This window comes from Natrix helvetica, assembly GCF_964273705.1.
Source record: "Natrix helvetica genome assembly, chromosome: 6".
Taxonomy (NCBI): domain Eukaryota; kingdom Metazoa; phylum Chordata; class Lepidosauria; order Squamata; family Natricidae; genus Natrix; species Natrix helvetica.
The window spans coordinates 77,093,750-77,113,427 of NC_138553.1; the positions used below are offsets into that span (position 1 = coordinate 77,093,750).

Here is a 19,678-nt window from a genome sequence, read left to right on the forward strand (position 1 = left end):
CTGGTGTTTAGAGAGGGGACGATGGCCCACAAAAGAGAAGACAACATCTCCAGGTATCTCCAGCTTTGTAAATAAATAGAACAGTCGGGTTTTAATTTGTTTTCCACTTCCTCAAGAATATATTTCTCAAGCTGTACTTGAGCACAATTTGGAAATTACATTTACAAAAGCAGGGATAAGTTGTCATAACGGGAGGAAGAACCCCTTCCTCTTTCCCCCCATTCCGTCTTCACAAGTGGACAGTTCACACCTGAGGATCTCTTTCCCCCTCCCCTCCCCATTTGCTTTTTCTGAGGACTGGAGAATTCGATTTTCCTTGACATCTGTATTGACTTACGAGAATGTCCTGATGCAGGTACTGAAATTTTGAGAAGGTGATAACCAGACAGGTGAGTTTCTGAAGCCCAAGAATGTCACTTGGGGAAAGATCATTCCTGCGTATGTTAGGCTGGCTGCTTTTAGCATGGTTTGAACCTGTTCTGAGGAAGATTATTTCCTCCTCCTCCTCCTCCTCCTCCTCCTCCTCCTCCTCCTCCTCCTCCTCCTTCCTCCTCCTCCTCCTTCCTCCTCCGCCTCCTCCTCCTTCCTCCTCCTCCTCCTCCTCCTCCTCCTCCTCCTCCTCCTCCTCCCTCCCTCCTCCTCCTCCTCCTCCTCCTCCTCCTCCTCCTCCTCCTCCTCCTCCTCCTCCTCCTCCTCCTCCTCCTCCTCCTCCTCCTCCTCCTCCTCCTCCTCCTCCTCCTCCTCCTCCACAGGAAGGGTGTTGCCTCCAATCTGGTCCTGCCTGACAGCCATGTTCTTCTCTGGACCATCAGTTTTATGGGCACAAAGAGCCCTTTTTCTTTCTTTCTTTCTTTCTTTCTCTTCTTTCTTTCTTTCTTTCTTTCTTCTTTCTTTCATTCATTTTCTCCCCCTCTCTCTCTTTCTCCCTCCTTCCCCCTCTCTCTCTTTCTCCCTCCTTCCCCCTCTCTTTTTCCTTCCTTCCTTCTATCTTTCATTCTCTCTTTCTCCTTTCTTCCCCCTCTTCCCTTCCTTCCTTCTTTCTTTTTTTCGCTCTCTTTCTCCTTCCTTCCCCCTCTCTTTTTCCTTCCTTCCTTCTATCTTTCTTTCTCTCTTTCTCCTTCCTTCCCCCTCTTTCCTTCCTTCCTTCTTTCTCTCTCTCTTTCCCTTCCTTCCTTCCCCCCTCTTTCCTCTTCTTTCCTTTCTTCTTTCTCTCTCTCTCTCTTTCTCCTTCCTTCCCCCTCTCTTTCTTTCCTTCTTTCTTTCTTTCTTTCTTTCTTTCTTTCTTTCTTTCTTTCTTTCTCCTCCCTCTTTCACTTTGAAAACATCATTCCAACAGAAATAATGCCTTTTTGGCAAGAGGCTCGCTAACAATATAATATTTTCGTTTGGCTTCCTTTTCGTAAGATGTCAGAAAGAGGAGGAGGAGGAGGAAGAGGACTGTGGGGTCCTTGGTGCTCTCTGAGATTGGTTATTTCCTTGGAGATGTTTCATTAACCAAACTAGGTAACATCATCAGTGCTAGAAGGGAGTAGAGCTTATGGAATGATGGAGGAGGAGGAGGAGGAGGAGGAGGAGGAGGGCAGCAATGGGGTCCTTAGTGCTCTCTGAGCTTGCTTGTTTTCTTGCAGACGTTTCATTAACCAAACTAGGTAACATCATCAGTGCTAGAAGGGAGTAGAGCTTATGGAATGATGGAGGAGGAGGAGGAGGAGGAGGAGGAGGAGGAGGAGGAGGACAGCAATGGGGTCCTTAGTGCTCTCTGAGCTTGCTTGTTTTCTTGCAACGTTTCATTATCCTAACTAGGTAACATCATCAGTGCAAGAAGGGAGAAGGGCTTATGGAATGATGGAGAAGAAGGAGGAAGAGGAGGAATAGGAGGAGGAGGAGAAGGGGGAGGACTGTGGGGTCCTTGGTGCTCTCTGAGCTTGCTTGTTTTCTTGCAGACGTTTCATTACCATAACTAGGTAACATCATCAGTGCAAGAAGGGAGAAGGGCTTATGGAATGATGGAGAAGAAGGAGGAAGAGGAGGAATAGGAGGAGGAGGAGAAGGGGGAGGACTGTGGGGTCCTTGGTGCTCTCTGAGCTTGCTTGTTTTCTTGCAGACGTTTCATTACCATAACTAGGTAACATCATCAGTGTTAGCACTAGCACTAACACCAGGACTAGCACTGATAATGTTAATCTAGTTAGGGTAGAACAAGCAAACTCAGAAAGCACCAAGAATCCTTCTCTTCCTCCTCTTCCGTTTCTTCTTTCTCCTCTTCCTCCATCATTCCACAAACCTTACTCCCTTCTAGCATTGGTGGTGTTACCTAGTTAGGTAATGAAATGTCTTCAAGAAAACAAGCAAGCTCAGAGAGCACCAAATGCCCCTCATACAGATAGCTAATAACATCTCTAACGGAAAGAGAGCAGGCACGTGTCTCAAAGATTGAATTTGGCCCCTACAAGGAACACGTCACACCCAGCGGTGACCATTCCTTCCGACTGTCCAAAGACATCCAATGAATGCCAGTCCCAGATGGTCACTATCCTGAACTGTTCCCTAGCTGCATCTCCATCCATCAAGCTTTCATCAGCCTCTGGCCACTTGGAATGGGCTGGTACATTTCGTGAGTCATCCATGTCCTTCCTTTTAGGACAGCTGACTTGAGTGAGGAAATAAGTCAAAAATGTGGGCATCGACCCCATGAATAAAGATGTCCATTAAAAAAAAAAGAGAGCATGAAATGTTTCTTGGATGATTGTGGTCATTTCCCTTCTAGCGTTTCATGCCTCGCAAAGGGAATAAGCTGACCAACCGAATGTTTAAAAGAACCAATTGCAGAACAGCACGTATGATCTTCCCAGCTAACTAATTATCCAAAGAAAACATTCTAATTGGTGAACCCTTCCATTTCCCAGTGAGGACTGATCTTACATTCTTAGTGTTGAGGACCCATAATGAAAAAGAAGCATTTTCTCTGTTCCCTGTGACACCCGGCTTCCTTGTAGAAATTGCCATTGATTTCCTTGCAGCAAAATTAGCTGGGATCAGCATTTGATATAACTGAACAAAGTCCAACGAAAGTTGGAGGTTCAGACTCTAGATAGAACGCAGAGGAGAGCAACAAAGAGGATAAGGAGTCTGGGGGCTAAAACATACGATGGACGGTTGCAAGAATTGGGTGTGTCTTGTCCAATGAACAGAAGGGCTGGGGGTGGCACGATAGCAGTCTTCCAATATTTGAGGGCTGTCACGGAGAAGAAGAGGTCAAGCTATTCTCCAAAGCACCAGAGAGCAAGACAAGAAGCAATAGATGAAAACTTAACCAAAGAGAGAGCCAACCTAGAACTAAGGAGAAATTCTCTGACAGTGAGAATAGTTAACATGCCTTCAGAAGTTGTGGAGGCTTTTAAGAAGAGACTGGACAACTACTTTTCTGGAATGGTATAGGGTTGCCTGCTTAAGCAGTGGGTTGGACTAGAAGACCTTCAAAGTCCCTTCCAACTCTATTCTCTAGCTGTTCCATGCATAGGTGTCCCTTAAAAGCCATGGTGATAACCCATACATCATCATCCCCCAAATGACCATCCAGCATGCCCCAAATCTTTTGTCTCCTCTGAATGTGTCTGCTTGTAGAATACCCTAATAGAAGAGGAACAAAGACGATTAGGGGACTGGAGGCTAGAACATATGAAGAACGGTTGCAGGAACTGGGTATGTCTAGTTGAATGAAAAGAAGGACTAGGGGAGACATGATGGCAGTCTTCCAATATCTCAGGGGTTGCCTCAAAGAAGAGGGAGTCAAACTATTCTCCAAAGCACCCGAGGGCAGAACAAGAAGCAATGGGTGGAAACTAATCAAGGAGAGAAGCAACTTAGGAGAAATTTCCTGATAGTTAGAACAATGAATCACTTGTCTCCAGAAGTTGTGAATGCTCCAACACTGGAAGTTTTTAAAGAAGTGATTGGACAACCGTTTGTCTCAAATGGCATACGGTTGGCTGCTTGAGCAGGGGGTTGGACTAGAAGACCTCCAAGGTCCCTTCAAACTCTATTCTGTGTCTAGTTAAACACATGGAAGATGGCATGGTATTTGATTACGTACTATACTGTACTGTATAATTTATTTGCTGAAGGTGCAAGGTTACATTAGTCTAATTAGTGATGCTTGGCCTAAAAGAAGAGGATTAGTTTAATCCAGATTGGACAAAATCTTAGAAGGCATTCAGTTGCTTGTCAAGCAGCCTCTGGCATCTTGTCAGACCAGGGACAGGTGTTAATGGATAGGTGAGCCCTTAAACAGTTGTTGTGTTCTTAGACAGGTGCCCATCTAGAGGCAACCATGGAGAAGAGAAGAGTCCTTTAAAAAGTCACGAGGGCAGTCACGCCTGTGTATGCAAAGCTCTGCCACTTCTTTACATGCATCACAGGATTCATGTGTGTAGCTGCCCTCTTCTTTGACACATTATGCACATGGCTGCTCAGCGCCTGCCCTTAAATTCATCCGTAAAAATCCAGGTAGGAACTCCGAGGGCCAGGGGGAGCTCCCGAGTCAGTTCAGAATAACAGAATAACAGAGTTGGAAGGGACCTTGGAGGTCTTCTAGTCCACCCCCCTGCCTAGGGAGGAAACCCTACACCACTTCAGACAAATGGACATCCAACATCTTCTTAAAGACTTCCAGTGTTGGAGCATTCACAACTTCTGGAGGCAAGCTGTTCCATTGATTAATTGTCCTCACTGTCAGGAAATTTCTCCTTAGTTCTAGGCTGCTTCTCTCCTTGATTAGTTTCCACTCATTGCTTCTCATCCTACCCTCGGGTGCTTTGGAGAATAGCTTGACTCCCTCTTCTTTGTAGCAATCCCTGAGATATTGGAACACTGCTATCATGTCTCCCCTAGTCCTTCTGTTCATTAGACTAGACAGACCCAGTTCCTGCAACCGTTCTTCATATGTTTTAACCTCCAGTCCCCTAATCATCTTTGTTGCTCTTCTCTGCACTCTTTCTAGAGTCTCAACATCTTTTCTACATCGTGGTGACCAAAACTAAATGCAGTATTGCAAGTGTGGCCTTACCAAGGCATTATAAAGTGGTATTAACACTTCACGTGATCTTGATTCTCTCCCTCTGTTGTGGCAGCCTAGAACTGTGTTGGCTTTTTTGGCAGCTGCTGCACACGGCTGGCTCCCGTTTAAATGGTTGTCCACTAGGACTCCAAGATCCCTCTCACAGTTACTACTATTGAGCGAGGTACCACATATGCTGTACCTGTGCATTTCGTTCTTCTTGCCTAAATGTAGAACCTTACTCTTTTCACCATTGAATTGAAGTTCAAATCTGGGGGAAAGAATTGCAGAGACAACTTGTATACGTTGTGACTCAACAAGCTGCAAAACAGCAACCTTGGCACCAAAGCTGAACAAATGCAATCCTGCCCGCACAAAAGGGGCTCCCTGAATTCTAAAGGCTTTGCTGTTAAGCTAATGAGAATCCATTATCCAAAGGCCTGCGTTTTCTAAATAATGCTGCATTAACACATTTTCTTTCTGTATTGTAGCAGGGTTAGCGCTGACACCCCAAATCTGGGGAAGACTGCGGTCAGAAAAACGGCTGTAGATTTTTTGTTCGTCAGCAATTTGGGGTTATGCCCATCCTTCGGGGCTTCACTTCTGAACCCTGAACCTGTTGTTAACCTCTCTTGTGGCCTTTAATCAAGGGTTTCTGAGATCCATTCTTGAGATTACTGGCTTTTCTTGGGTATTATTCTCAGGGCTCCTGCTATCATTATTTGTACCGTAAGTTCATTCTGATTGAGGCAATTGTTAGGGAAAGAAAGAGCTGCTAACCATAGGAGCGAAAGCAAAATGTTCCTGCAGGGCAAAGAAAGTTATTAACTGGGAACATTTGCCAGTCAGCACAAAGTAACGGGTTAGAAATATTACATTAAGCAAAAGAAAAAAGAAAAGAAAAAAGGGAGGATATGGAACCGTTTCTGAAATTTAGCAGATTTTTAAGTGGGTTTGTTAATTTAGCGTAGGTTCATAGCTGGAGCGAGGCTGCCTAGGAAAATATATTTGGAGAAATAATTTTCCATTTGTCCATCGTGCAATTGGAGACTCATCACATTATTACAATGATTTGGAGAGCCAAATGAACCTCGATCCAGATTTTGTTTTGTTTTTTTTTTTTAAAAAAAAAAAACCACCCTGAAATAAAGCTGTCACTCTTCACAGCTGCAGAAAAATAACACTTGAGAATCAAATGCTGTTATTTGATTAATAAATATCCCCAAATTAATTCCTTTGAATTTTTCTCCCCTTTTTTGGGGGGGTTCTACCGGCTGCGAAACATCCACCAAATCTCACTGTGGAATTCAAGATGATTGCAAACGAGGGTATTTTGCTTCTAATATCTCACTTATTTTTTTGTAGCATCATCCAAAGCACATTAGATGGCCGAAATCCAAATAGTCCTACAGCTTGGTTTTCTTTGGCTAAAGAAAATAGCGACCCAATCTCATCCTGCTTTTTAGATTATTTTGGATGGTTCTCTGGATACAGTATGAGCTGGGCTAAATCCATGGGCTGATTCTGCATAGAACATGGACTTACAGACAGCCACGTACCTGAAAGACCTTAACATCTTGGCAAAAAACTACCAGAGCACGTTCTTAAACATAGCCTCCAGATTTATCTTTCTAAAGGCATGGCTTATAACAGTGGACCTCGGAGGGAAAACGTTTAATTCCACAACTAAATCTAGAGGGTCTTTCCTTTGCAAATCCCACGACAGAGTTTTATTTTTAATAAGCTACCTCCTCTGGTTATAGAAATAAAAATAGAATAACCGAGTTGGAAGGGACCTTGGAGGTCTTCTAGTCCAACCCCCTGCTCAGGCAGGAAAACTTACACCACTTCAAATGAATGGACATCCAACATCTTCTTAAAAATTTCCAGTGTTGGGGCATTCACAACCTCTGTAGGCAAGTTGTTCCACCGATTAATTGTTATAACTGTCAGGAAATTCCTCCTCAGTTCTAAGTTGCTTCTCTCCTTGATTAGTTTTCACCCATTGCTTCTTATCCTGCCCTCAGGTGCTTTGGAGAATAGCCTGACTCCCTCTTCTTTGTGGAAGCCCCTGAGATATTGGAAGACTGCTATCATGTCTCCCCTAGTCCTTCTTTTCATTAAACTAGACATACCCAGTTCCTCTGCAACCGTTCTTCATACAGTATGTTTTAGCCTCCAGTCTCCTCATCATCATTGTTGCTCTTCTCTGCACTTTTTCTAGAGTCTCAACATCGTTTTTTACATCATGGTGATCAAAATTAAATGCAATATTCCAAGTGTGGCCTTACCAAGACATTATAAAGTGGTATTAACACTTCACATGATTTTGATTCTCTCCCTCTGTTTATACAGCCTAGAACTGTGTTGCATTTTTTTGCAGCTGCTGCACACGGCTGGCTCCTATTTAAATGGTTGTTCACTAGGACTTCAAGATACCTGTCACAGTTATTATACAATGCAATAGCAGTGTTGGAAGGGACCTTGGAGGTCTTCTAGTCCAGCCTAGGCAGGAAGTCCTATACCATTCCAGACAAATGGCTATCCAACATCTTCTTAAAGACTTCCAGTGTTGGGGCATTCACAACTTCCGGAGGGAAGCTGTCCCACTGATTAATTATTCTGTCAGGAAATTTCTTCTCTAGTATTAATATTACTATTAATACTACTATTGAACAAGGCACCACATATACTGTACCTGTGCATTTTGTTTTTTTCTTGCCTAATTATAGATCTCATCTAAGTCTTGTTATTGGAAAGCATGGACTGTTAGTGCAGGAAGTTTTCATACCATAGCTAACCCCATTTATTGACTGCTGCGGGGACTTGAAATTTAAACTGCAGAATTTTTCAGCTTTCTACAAAGAGGCTGTATCGGTGTCTCTCTATAGGATAGCCATGTGACTTTTAACTGCGCCACAAAAAAAACCTGAATAATGGTTTAGGTGGAACGTATGGCAAATTGTTGTGGTTTTGATGTTCTCATCGTTGGATTGTTTTAGAATAGAATTAGAATAGCAGAGTTGGGAGGGACCTTGGAGGTTTTCTGGTCCAAACTCCTGCATACAATTTCAGATAAGTGACTGTCTACACTCTTCTTAAGAACTTTCAGTGACCCACGATCTATGGAGGCAAGCTGTTCCACTGCTTAATTGTTTTCACTGTTAGGAAGTTTTTCCTTAATTCCAGGTTTGTTCCAGGTCTCTCTCTGATTAGTTTCCAACCATTGTTTCTTGTCCTGCCCTCTGGTGCTTTGGAGAATAATTTGACCCTCTTTTCTTTGTGGTATCCCCTCAAATACTGGAATTCTCTAATTCTTAGTTTCTTTAGACTAGCCCAGGGAAAACCTAAACACTCAAAGAGCCATTTGGACCCGTTTCCCATAGAAAAAAAAAAACGGGAGCCACAAAGGTCTAACCGGAAGCCCCCTGCTCAATTCTAGAGCTGACCGGAAGTTCAGTTCCCACACCATAGAGTCTCCTCCTAGCGCGGCGTACTTTTTCCTCTACCTGTCTTAACCGAAAGCCCTATCAATTGTGGAGACAACTGGAAAACCCTCCCCTTGCCATAGAGTCTTCTCCTGGCACACTCTGCTTCTCTCTCCCCCCACCCCCCCGGAAGCTCCTCTCAAAATTGTGGCGCTGATCAGTGACGGAGCCGCAGCAGAGGGAGAAAAGAGCCACATGCGGCTCCAGAGCCGCAGTTTGCTGACCCCTGGACTAGCCAAACCCAAATCCTGCAGCCATTCTTTAGCCCTTCTCAAAGACTAGTCCATCCATCCAACACTGGAGACTGAGACATGCTTAAAAAAGGACTATTTCTTGGTTTCTCTGAAGGGTGTGGTGGCATCTCAAGAGCTTTGAGAGAAGATCTCCTTTCACTTTGCACGTCTCTCCCATGGTTTTACCTTTTAGCCATTCTCCAAATACTTTCAAATAATAACAATAAACAACTGGAACGTTGGACTCTTAGTGCGCAAAATGTTGGGAGCTTAAGTTCCTGCAAAGAGCTGTGTAATCAATCTGCACCCCTGGAGATCAGCATCCATTCCCAACCATCAAAGCACTGCAAACATTCCATGCCGCAGAACACAGATAGGTCCAACTGATACATCGGAACAAGTTTCCGTTTGTCACTCAGCCCATTTTAAGGGTGACCTTATGACCAGCCAATCGGTGCCAAGAGTGACAGCGCAGACGAGGTCATGGAAAGTTCTGGAGCTCAGTTTCCTACTTGTTCAGCCAGGCCTGTTTCGTGGTGGGTGGTTTTTTTTTCTTCTTCTCCTTCTTCTTCTTCCTAGGATTAAAGAAACATTTACGTGGAGATTCTAGGAGCATTTTCACACCACCGCTTGCTCTCGCTCGAAGAAAACCAAGTCAGCTCCGAAGATTAAAGAGGGGATTTAAAGGAAGTCATTGTGTGGGATGAACCTGGTGTGGCTTTCTCTTTGGCCAGAGTGGTGCATCATGTCACATAGTGATAAAGGCATGATCTTTAGAGTTTCACACCTAGTAAAATGTGGGAAGCAGCTGTTGTGGCCCACCAGTGGCCAGCAGAGCTGGTAGCAGATTCGGACAGTGAGGAGGTTGGGGAGGAACATGGGCCAGTCCTGGAGTCTGGGGAAGGCTCTAATGAGAGCTGTGCATCGTAGGCAGAGGTGGGGCCAAGGCCGTCTGGCAGTTCTCTTCGGGGCTAGACAGCAGTGAGGCAGAAGAACAACTGGAACCTGTTCCCAGTGTGCGCATGTGCAGAGCTGCCTGGAGAAAAGAACAGCTAAGAAATCAGGGTCAACTTGGGAGTAAAGCCACGGGAGGACGGTAAATGGTGCCTCCCATAGGAAATAAAAGAGGAGTGAAAGTGGAGTGGGCTTTTGCAGGAAATGGTTCATTCATTCATTCGTTTCTGGAGTGTGAAGATCTGTCCGTGAATCTCAGAGACTCTGTGTGAAGTCTTTCCTTGCACAGCACTTTACATGGCAGCTTTCCAAGATAGATGAGGTCTGTGGTCATAAATTCACCTTTGAAAGACTGTTTACCAGGCCTTTGCTGAATGTGAATGAGAGAAATTCACATTCGTTTAATAAAAGGGGTTTTGTCAGGACCAGGACTCTGCTTCGTGCTTTTTTAAAGAAGCCTAGGTCAGAACAGCGGCATCAATGGTGTTAGAATAGCATTGTCTCAATGCTGCATGAATTCTGCCTTCCCCAGCATGTCACATTCCTCTTGGAGGAATTGTGACCTGGGGGCAAACGTACATGTTACTATTGGGTGAATGAGCCAATGTAATTTACCCTCCATCTTGCACTGAAGGCCGCATGCACTGATCCTGTGTTCTATGGATGCCTTGAAAGTACAGCCAAATATTGTACTCATAATAGCAGTGTTCAGCCGGTGTGATATTGGCAACCAACCTTCACACAGTGAATTTACTGGGATGATGGGAGTCCCAATGAAGACAGTGGTGCAGTGGCCTAGAGGTGGTATCCTAGGTAGAGGCAGATATTTCTCTCTGGGCACAATGAGAATTTATCTGCTGAACAAAACTCCGCATTGGCGACAGGGAGGGCATCTGGCCAGTAAGTAAGGGATTATGAAGTCATGAAAAGGAGATACAAGTCCCAATGAAAATCTGACCTCGATGCTACTTTGGCATGAGAGGGAAGCTGCTGTTGGCAGCTTCTCCAGTGCAAAGTTTTCAATGAAGCACAGAAAAGAGGACTCCCGCATGCAACCGACCCAGTTGAAAACTTTAAAAGATCAAACACATAGAAGAACAAGAAATATGGGCCTCTGCTGTGATCCTAGAGACTTTGATTCTCTGGGATTTTAAAACTCTGAATTGAGGATAGCTTTCAAAATTAACATCGGCATGTTTACCATATTTTTTGGAGCATAAGACACACCGGAGTATAAGACGCACCAAGATTTTGAAGAGGCAATTTAAAAAAAACTTCCAAGCTTGCAAGACGGAGGTCCATGGGAAAAGAGGAGAAGATGTCGCCTTTTCACTGAAGTATGTGGCTAATTCATAACAGCCCATTTGCTTTGATGGTTCCTTTCTACACGTCACCTAATCTATGAAAGGCATTTGGTTGTGCAGATTTTTTTCAGATTCGTCTCTGAATGAATGATCTGCTATTAAGCAGAGGAATGAGGTAGGAGTTTTCTGGCGGAGGGCCATGAAAGGTTCCGTGCAAATTATGGAAGGTTATTCAGTGACCTAATTCCTTAAAAAGTACCCAGACTTTAACGCTTTCTAGTCAGTCACTTGCAATAGTTCTCTGTAGCTCATCAGCACAAGAGTATAAGGTTTCCCCGAAAATAAGACCTCCCCAGATAATCCCAATCGGGCTTTTGAACGCATGCGCGTTCAAAATAAGCCCTCCCCTGAAAATATTGCAACACAGCAGCAGCCTTGAGGTGACCACGCTCGCCGCCTCCTGCACCTTAAAAATAGTAAGACCTCCCAAAAATTTTATTAGTAAAATTGATAAATCTTTTTCCCAGGTCCCGATTTGTAGTTTATATCCAAATTGCTTTTACTACTTGAAATTATTATTTCATTATTATTATTATTATTATTATTATTATTATTATTATTATTATTATCATCATCATCATCATCATCATCATCATCATTATTATCATTATGAATTATTTGTTAATGAAAAAACATTTAAAGAAACATTCTAAAAACATCTACAAAATCCTACTTGTTAATCACCCAAAATTTGTAACCAATCGACATGCTTTCTACAAGATGTAATGAAGAATGATTCTTTTTCGTGTGTTTTTGTTTAATTAAAACAATAAAAAAAATTCAAAGTAAAAAATAATAAGACCTCCCCAAAAATAAGGCCAAATGCTAATTTTGGGGGTCAAAAGAAAATAAGACTCTGTCTTATTTTCAGAGAAACACATTACCCGTCATACTGTGGGATTGCCATCTTCCATCCTTTTTTTTGTGTGTTTTTAAAGTTTTGTTTTTATTTATTTATTTTTCTACAAACACATCGTTGTGTGAAGAGTATGGAACCAGAGTTACATTTTAGTACAAATAAAAAAAATACCCTTCATATTCAATACAATTAACAATCTTATAGTCTTTTAACAGAAATACAGATATTTGGTTGAACTATAAACTTTCCTCAATTATTCAATATTTCAATATAATGATTTTTTTCTGCCAATCTCCATATTCTTAATATCACTCCTTTTACTACAGATAGAATAACAATAATCATACTTCTTAGGTTTAACAATCTTATATAATTCTAATAGTAATACACTGATTTATATTGAATTATAATTTTACATTGTTCCCCTTTCTAATTTTTTATTATTTCCCCTTTCTAACTCCATTTCAAAACAAATAAAACAATATTCATCTTAGCTATATTTGACAAATTATATAATTCTAATAATAGTAACAATGCACCTGTTTGGTTGAATTATAATCTTTCTTTGTTATCTTATTTAATAATTCGATATGTTTTCATGCCAATCAAATTCTACATATCATTCCTCTTACTACCAATAAAATGTTGATAGTCATTTTTAACAAATGTGTATGGTTCTACTAATAATGTACATATTTATATTAAGTTATACTCTTCAATCTTTTGCTTATTCAATATGTCTATATACTATTTTTTAAAGCCATTGCCATTTTATTCAAACATATTCAAAATTATCATCATTAAAAGGTCCCCTTATTATTATTAATTCACCTGAAAGAAATATATTACATTAACCCCTCCCTTCTCTAACTTCCAACCCTATTTTAACTTATGCCACTGTTATTTTAAGGAAATAAAGGATATTTTTGTCATCTTCCATCCTAAACACCAAGCATCAGCAGCTGATAAGCGGTGATGGCCGGACTTTCTGGAAGAGAACATTTGAAAAATATCACTCTTTGGGAATATGAGGACGTAGTTTAAGTGGTGAGGAAATGGCAGGGGCTATGCTGCCCCCCACCCTCTCTCCCTCACAAACACACACACACACACAAAAGTGTGGTTTTTCAAAGAGAGTTGTATTTTTTTTAACTAAAGCTTTTTATTTTTCCCTTTCAAATTCATTCACAAATATACATTCTTATAATTGCTATTTAACATTTGCCTAGTCATCATTAATCTCTATAATTACACACACACACACACACACACACACACACACACACACACTACAGTTTGGGTCACTTTCTTGCCACCCAGTGCCTCCATCTTATTTTACAACAACTTTGCTCCTTCTATCTTCTCAACCTCCCTTCTCTACCTTCTTCTTTCCTCCTCTCCTTCCTCCTTTCTTCTTCCCCTCTCTTTCCCCCACTCCTCCTCCCTTCTCCTCCTTCTTACCCTGTCTCTGTCAGGGGAAATTTCACCCTCAACTAAATGAGGCTTAGACCGCGGCTTTTCCAAACAGGCATATCTTCTATAAGCGAAAAATAAAATAAAATCCCGGAAACATGTTCTAATTAAAAACAAAACTTTAATACAAAAATAATAAAATAGAAAATAAAACAAATCTATCTAATTGTTACATTTTGGCAGAAACAGTTTGTCTTCCAGCTTCCTGGCAGACGGACAAAGATCAAAAGGGAAAGAAGTCTCTGGAATGTGTGATGTATATAAACATGTTAAGCATGCACAATAAATCATTTGCTGATAAAGCTTATGACCTGCGCAGTAATTCTTTCAGTTCAGTTCGGCTAGCAAACCAATTAACGCAGTGACAGTGTCCTACTCTTAATTCCCCACCCCTACTTCCTCTGCTTTACCCTTTCTTCCTTTCCCTCCTCATCCTCCCTCCTTTCCGTTGCTGTCCTTGCTTATTTACTTTCTCAAAGAAAGTATATTAATGTTCCTCAGAAATTCCCTTCATCCAGCCTCAGAACTGCCCCAAATAAATCCAGCCACAAGCAGGCCAAGGTCAGTCCGGAAGACAATGGCCAATAGTCCATAAAACAATGGAAAGTTGCTCCATCAAATAAGTCCACCAAACAAACTGAACTCCCACCAGGTCCCACTAAAACACACCCACAAGAGCTCGCTTGGTAAGAGAAGTTCAGAGTCTCTCAGGCACCTAGTCAAGCTGGAAGCACAAGGAACACACAGCCATAAACCAAACATGTTGTTCCCAGCAACGTCTCCCTCTGCCTGCCATGATCAATAGCTTTCCAGTGCCACCCATCAAGATGGACGGGGCCTTCTCCCAAGTAATCTAGCAAATCTCCGCTGCTCCTGTCTTTTCTCTTTTCCCCTCGTGCTCTCGGATTTACCATGGAAGCTGTTACTCCTCCTCTTCTTCACTGACCATTCTCCCCTGCAAACTGTCCCCAGACGAAGCCTCCTGTAAATCTCTTTCAGCTGCCCATTCCGAGTCATTAGTTAACCCAGTTCCTGATGTGCCAGGAATGAGCTCATCCTCCGAGGAATAATCAGACGAGTCATGCAAGGGAGACATCACAGGGGGACTGTCAAGTACAAGGATCCAGAATGAGACCATGAGCTGCTCAAGGTTATTTCTTTATTGCTGCATGCCTATGTACAAGAATCTTGCCAGGATGATTCCATTCTCTTTGGAACAGCCAGACAAAGATTTTCAGGGATTAATTAATTAATTTAATTAATTAGATTTCTAGACCGCCCCCTCTCCCCGAAGGGACTCTCCCCGAAGGGACTTATGTGAGAGGAAGGTTGTGAACCGCTTCCTACGGTGCAAGGACTCTACGCTCATCCCCCTCTTCACACCTTCCCCCATTCTAGCTGGAGATTCCATCACGGGCACCAAGAGAAAATGGCTGTCACGGGGAAAGGCAATTCGCAAAATCACTCCCATATTTAAAGGCGTAGAAAACAAAACAACTATTCAATTGTGCGAACGTGCAGCATTCCAGTACACGGTAATAAAATACCCTGGCATTTCAAGAGCATCTTTTATTTCAGTCTTAAATGGCATTAACGTATTTTAAGAAATTCCTTTTTAGGGCAAGCAAAAGAAACACAGTGAGGTGTTCCCTTGACAATTAACTTGATGGGATGCTTTTGGTAAAGCAAAATAAAGCCTCCTTTGTATTGTGCAACATGGGCCTTTGTTTTTACTTTGAAAAGAAAACTGATTGTGTAATGTTGTCATACATTCCGTCTCCCCCTAAAATAATCCATCTTTTTTCTGGGACAAGGAGAAGAACCATTCTCCTGCCTTGCGAGTAGTTATTGCTCTTGACCAGAGCTGCCAGGCTCAAAGGATCAAGAACAAATATATGGGTTACTTCTGAATTACAATACAATACAATAGCAGAGTTGGAAGGGACCTTGGAGGTCTTCTAGTCCAACCCCCTGCCTAGGCAGGAAACCCTATACCGTTTCAGACAAATGGCTATCCAGCATCTTCTTAAAGACTTCCAGTGTTGGATCATTCACAACTTCTGGAGGCAACTTCTGTTCCACTGATTAATTGTTCTCACTGTCAGGAAATTTCTCCTCAGTTCTAAGTTGCTTCTCTCGTTGATTAGTTCCCACCCATTGCTTCTTGTTCTACCCTCAGGTGCCTTGGAAAACAGTTTGACTCCCTCTTCTTTGTGGCAACCTCTGAGATATTGGAATTCTTTCTTTCTTGTTATTCTCCTATAGACAGAATCTTGCCAGACTAAAGCAATTATCCATTTACTTACTTCGAACTCCTGGAATCGAAGCTGGGAGGTTATGTACAAGGGTTCTATGGATGGTAATCAGCTCAGTTTCATTATATATTCCAGCAAAGTCAGATCAAAGGGTTTGGAGCAATCAATTGTATCCGAAATGTTAATGAAAGACTCTGTGACTGTGTTCCAAACAACTTGGGGGAGTTGTTGAGAGAAAAGAAAGTCATTTTATTAATGATTGCCATTATGTGTTTTTCTATTACGTGTAATTAACCAAAGAAAAAATCCTTCCAGAATCCTTGAAATTGTTTTGAGGATCCCTGAGAAACTGTTTTATTAATTCTGAGATCCCTCAATGGTGGGAATTCAGTAGCAAACAGATGATTAAAAAAGGAGGAAAGAAGGAAAAGACATTTCCCCCAAATATTGTATTAAACTACCTTGCAGTTCTGCCCAAGAAACTTGATACCATGCAATGTGCCAGCTGTTTGGTGATGGGGAATAGGGAATTCTGGGTGTTGAAGTCCACACATCTTAAAAGTTGCTGAGGTTGAAAAACACTAATCTAGAGAAGATTTGTGTTTTGACCTAGGCTTCCCAAGATCATGAAGCAGATTCCTCGTCCCGATAAAACCTCTTTTATTTAGGTTAAAGGGAATTCCTCTCCAGCAAAGTCCAAGCAAACAGTCTTTCGCGAGATTTCACAACTACAGACCTTTATCAGGCTTGGAGAGCTGCCAGGCCGATATCTTCCAAACTCCACACTGTAGCAGCAATTACTTGGCCAGAAGTCAGGAACAGACCTTCCCCCTAATGAATTGAACTAATTGTCTCCTGCAAACTCCACTCCCCTTTTGCTCCTCTTTTATTCCCTATGGGAGGGGCCATTCACCATCCACCTGTGCCTTTACTCCTGAGTCAGCCCTTGTTCCTTAGCTGTTCCCTTCTCCTGGCAGCTCTGTGCATGCGCACAGCAGGAACAGGCTCCAGCTGTTCTTCTGCCCCACTGATCTCCGACTCTGAAGGCAGCTGATAACTGTCAGACAGCCCTGTCCCCCTCTCTGCCTCCAACACAGAGCCCTCATCAGAGCCTTCCCCAGATTCCAGGACTGGCCCAGGTTCCTCCCCAACCTCCTTACTGTCTGAGTCTGCCCGCTGGCGTACCACAACAGTTTGAGACTTCTTCCTTGTAATAAAAAGCTGGTAAATATAATAGCCTCAGTTTTTGGTTTAGCTTTTAATGATTGGAGCTAGAAATAATGGAGCCAGTTTCTATGCCTTCACGTCTCATGAGTTTAAATCAAGGGGTGTGTATTTCTTTGGATTTCCCTGCATTTTGCTTCATGTGTGCTTTTTTCTTTTCCTGACAGCTGGATCAAGTGATCCGTCAGCGCAGCCTTTCCAGTTTGGAATTGTTCCTGTCTTGCGCTCAGAAGCAGCTGAACGGTTTGCTGCAGGAAGACGTCACAGAAGCAGAGACAGAAGGAAAGGATTCCGTAACGTCGATCACTTTTCTCAAAGATGCCGGAGACTAGACAGCGGACTAGGATCAATCAGCCGGTCTCGCATTGTTTTAGTTAGATGTTCAGAATCATACCGCAGTGCTTGCAAAGCTAACGGTTTTGTTCTGACCCAGCTCCCCAAACACGACAAACCCTCTGAAGTTAACTCTAAAGATTCCTTTATTTGGAGCGCTAGCAGCCCCGGAAAAAGGTTTCTCTCACCCCAGGCTAACAAGTCTGTCTGGCCAGAAGATTAGTTGCCTGCCACACCTATTCATCTCCACGCCCTGCCTCTTATCCCCAGAGCTAGGATGGGGCTTCGCTAGCAGCAGTGGCTCTTCTGTCCCAAGGACCAGCTGATAGATTTCCACTGCTCTCCTCTCCTCTGCCTTCTGCACATCCATGCATCAGGCACTGGACAAAGCTGTTCCTCCTCTTCCTCATCAGACACCTCCAGACCTGGGGGCTGTTGACTCTCCATCTGAGGGCTGACGGATGGCCCAGGCTATGCTTCTGCCTCTCTCTCTCTGACAGCTCCATTCCCTTTTCCCCCTCAGAACTCTCATGTTGCCTTGATGCTGACCATCACTCCCACGCCTCCTCCTCTGATTCATCTGCTGGAGGTCCAGTGGCGGATAGGCCACAACAGTTTGTGTGAAATCTTGGCAAAGCTAATGAGTGCCAAGGGCTCCCACATAGTTTTAACAAGAAATGCAGTCATTGGCCCATCTCAGAAAACCCACCTATTCCCAGCAACAGAGTAGGTACACTTATCCTTCACAAACCTAAGCTTTTTTGGGGGGAGGATAATGTTGCATGGAGGCAGCATTGATTTCATTATTTATGTCATACTTAACCGGCATTTATCAAATGGAATGAAAGAATTTTCAATCTCTGAAATAAAACGAACTCTCATCCAAATTGAAAACACTAATTGGAGACGTTCGAATAACGACTGAGATTGAAACGCCTTATTATTTATTTGCATCTGTTCCAAAGTGGCCTGTTGCATTCTCTACGTTTGTGTCTTTTTGGGGGGGGGGGGGGGGGAAGAGATTTATTTTTTTCAGTTTCATGGATTGCCTTAAGATTCCCTACTTAGCTGGGAAGCCAAATCTGTTGTGTTATTACTTCTATTGTTCTTATAAGTTAGGATTATCACCTTAATTCATGCAAGGAAATAACAATACTTGAAGGCAGCAACAGATTGGGGAAAATGTTTAGTAGCTGTAATGCAAAATTACCCAACCTTGAGAACCTGAAGATGGGTGGACTTCAGCTCCCAGAATTCATTCACTCCAGTGGTGGGTTTCAATTTTGTTTACTACCGGTTCGCTCGTGCATGCGCAGAAGCGTTCAAGCGGGTGGGCGGAGCCTCCCACCACCGCCACTACCGGTTCGCCTGATCCGGGCCAAAAACGGGAGTAACCCACCACTCATTCACTCCCAGAATCCATGCTGTCTGTGGAATACTGGGAGTTGAAGTCCACACATCTGAAGGTTTTCAGGGTTGAGAAATCCTGCTCCAAAGTACATGATGATGTGTAAGGACAACGGTGTCCTTTAGACTGCAAAAATCAGTTTCATGAAACTGAAATTAGATTTCTGATGACACTGGGATTTCTTGGGGGTTTGGAGAAGATGTTGAATGTTTTAAGCTTTTTATGTTCCAAGGGGTTTGGAGGAATGTAGTGATTGGAGTGGCTATGGACGCACTCTGGTATACATTCTTAATTTGGGCTGTTCCAGACAGTAAAACACATGACTAAGAATTGGCCGCGTTGTGGGCAAATTCCAGTGGCAGCATCTCCGAAGGCATTGGAGCCGTAGAGGGTAGATTGATCTTTTCGTGGTATGTCCACCCCAGCTTTCAATGATGCAATCAAGTTATAAACATGGAAGAGTCTGTGAAATTTCCATGGCTGTTTGCAGGTGTGTAAAAGGAACAGAGGAGCTAATACTAATGTAATTATTCACTTTGGGGGTATAAATTTTAATTGTTTTTCTTCTTGCGTTTCGCAAGATACTATATATATATATATATATATATATATATATATATATATATATATATATATATATATATATATATATATATATATATATATATATATATATATATATATATATATATATATATATATATATATATATATATATATATATATATATATATATATATATATATATATATATATATATATATATATATATATATATATATATATATATATATATATATATATATATGTTAATGGTTTAAAGGATGAAACAGTTGAGCAATTCAGTGCTTTTATGCTTGTTACTGTGAAAATTATTCTTTACCAAATAATCCCGTGTTCGGTGTATTTCTTCTCCAAGGAGTCTTTTGAAATGTACGTATGAAGTGTGTTTGTGTGGGTGTGTTTCAGTGGTGGGTTCCGACTGGTTTGGCCAACCCAACTTGACAGCCTGGGTCGCTGGAACCGGCAGT

At 42.3% G+C, this 19,678-nt stretch overlaps 1 protein-coding gene across 2 annotated transcripts in view; it reads left to right on the forward strand.

Annotated features, from left to right (window-relative positions):
* CCDC91 (coiled-coil domain containing 91) overlaps nucleotides 1-18,245 on the forward strand; it is a 125,029-nt gene extending 106,784 nt beyond the window's left edge. For both annotated transcript variants that reach the window (XM_081958005.1, XM_081958006.1), the window contains exon 13: nucleotides 17,074-18,245. In XM_081958005.1, the coding sequence (XP_081814131.1) occupies nucleotides 17,074-17,238 (165 nt within the window). In that variant the 3' untranslated portion in view covers nucleotides 17,239-18,245. The remainder of the gene's footprint in view (nucleotides 1-17,073) is intronic.
* The last annotated feature ends 1,433 nt before the right edge of the window (nucleotides 18,246-19,678 follow it).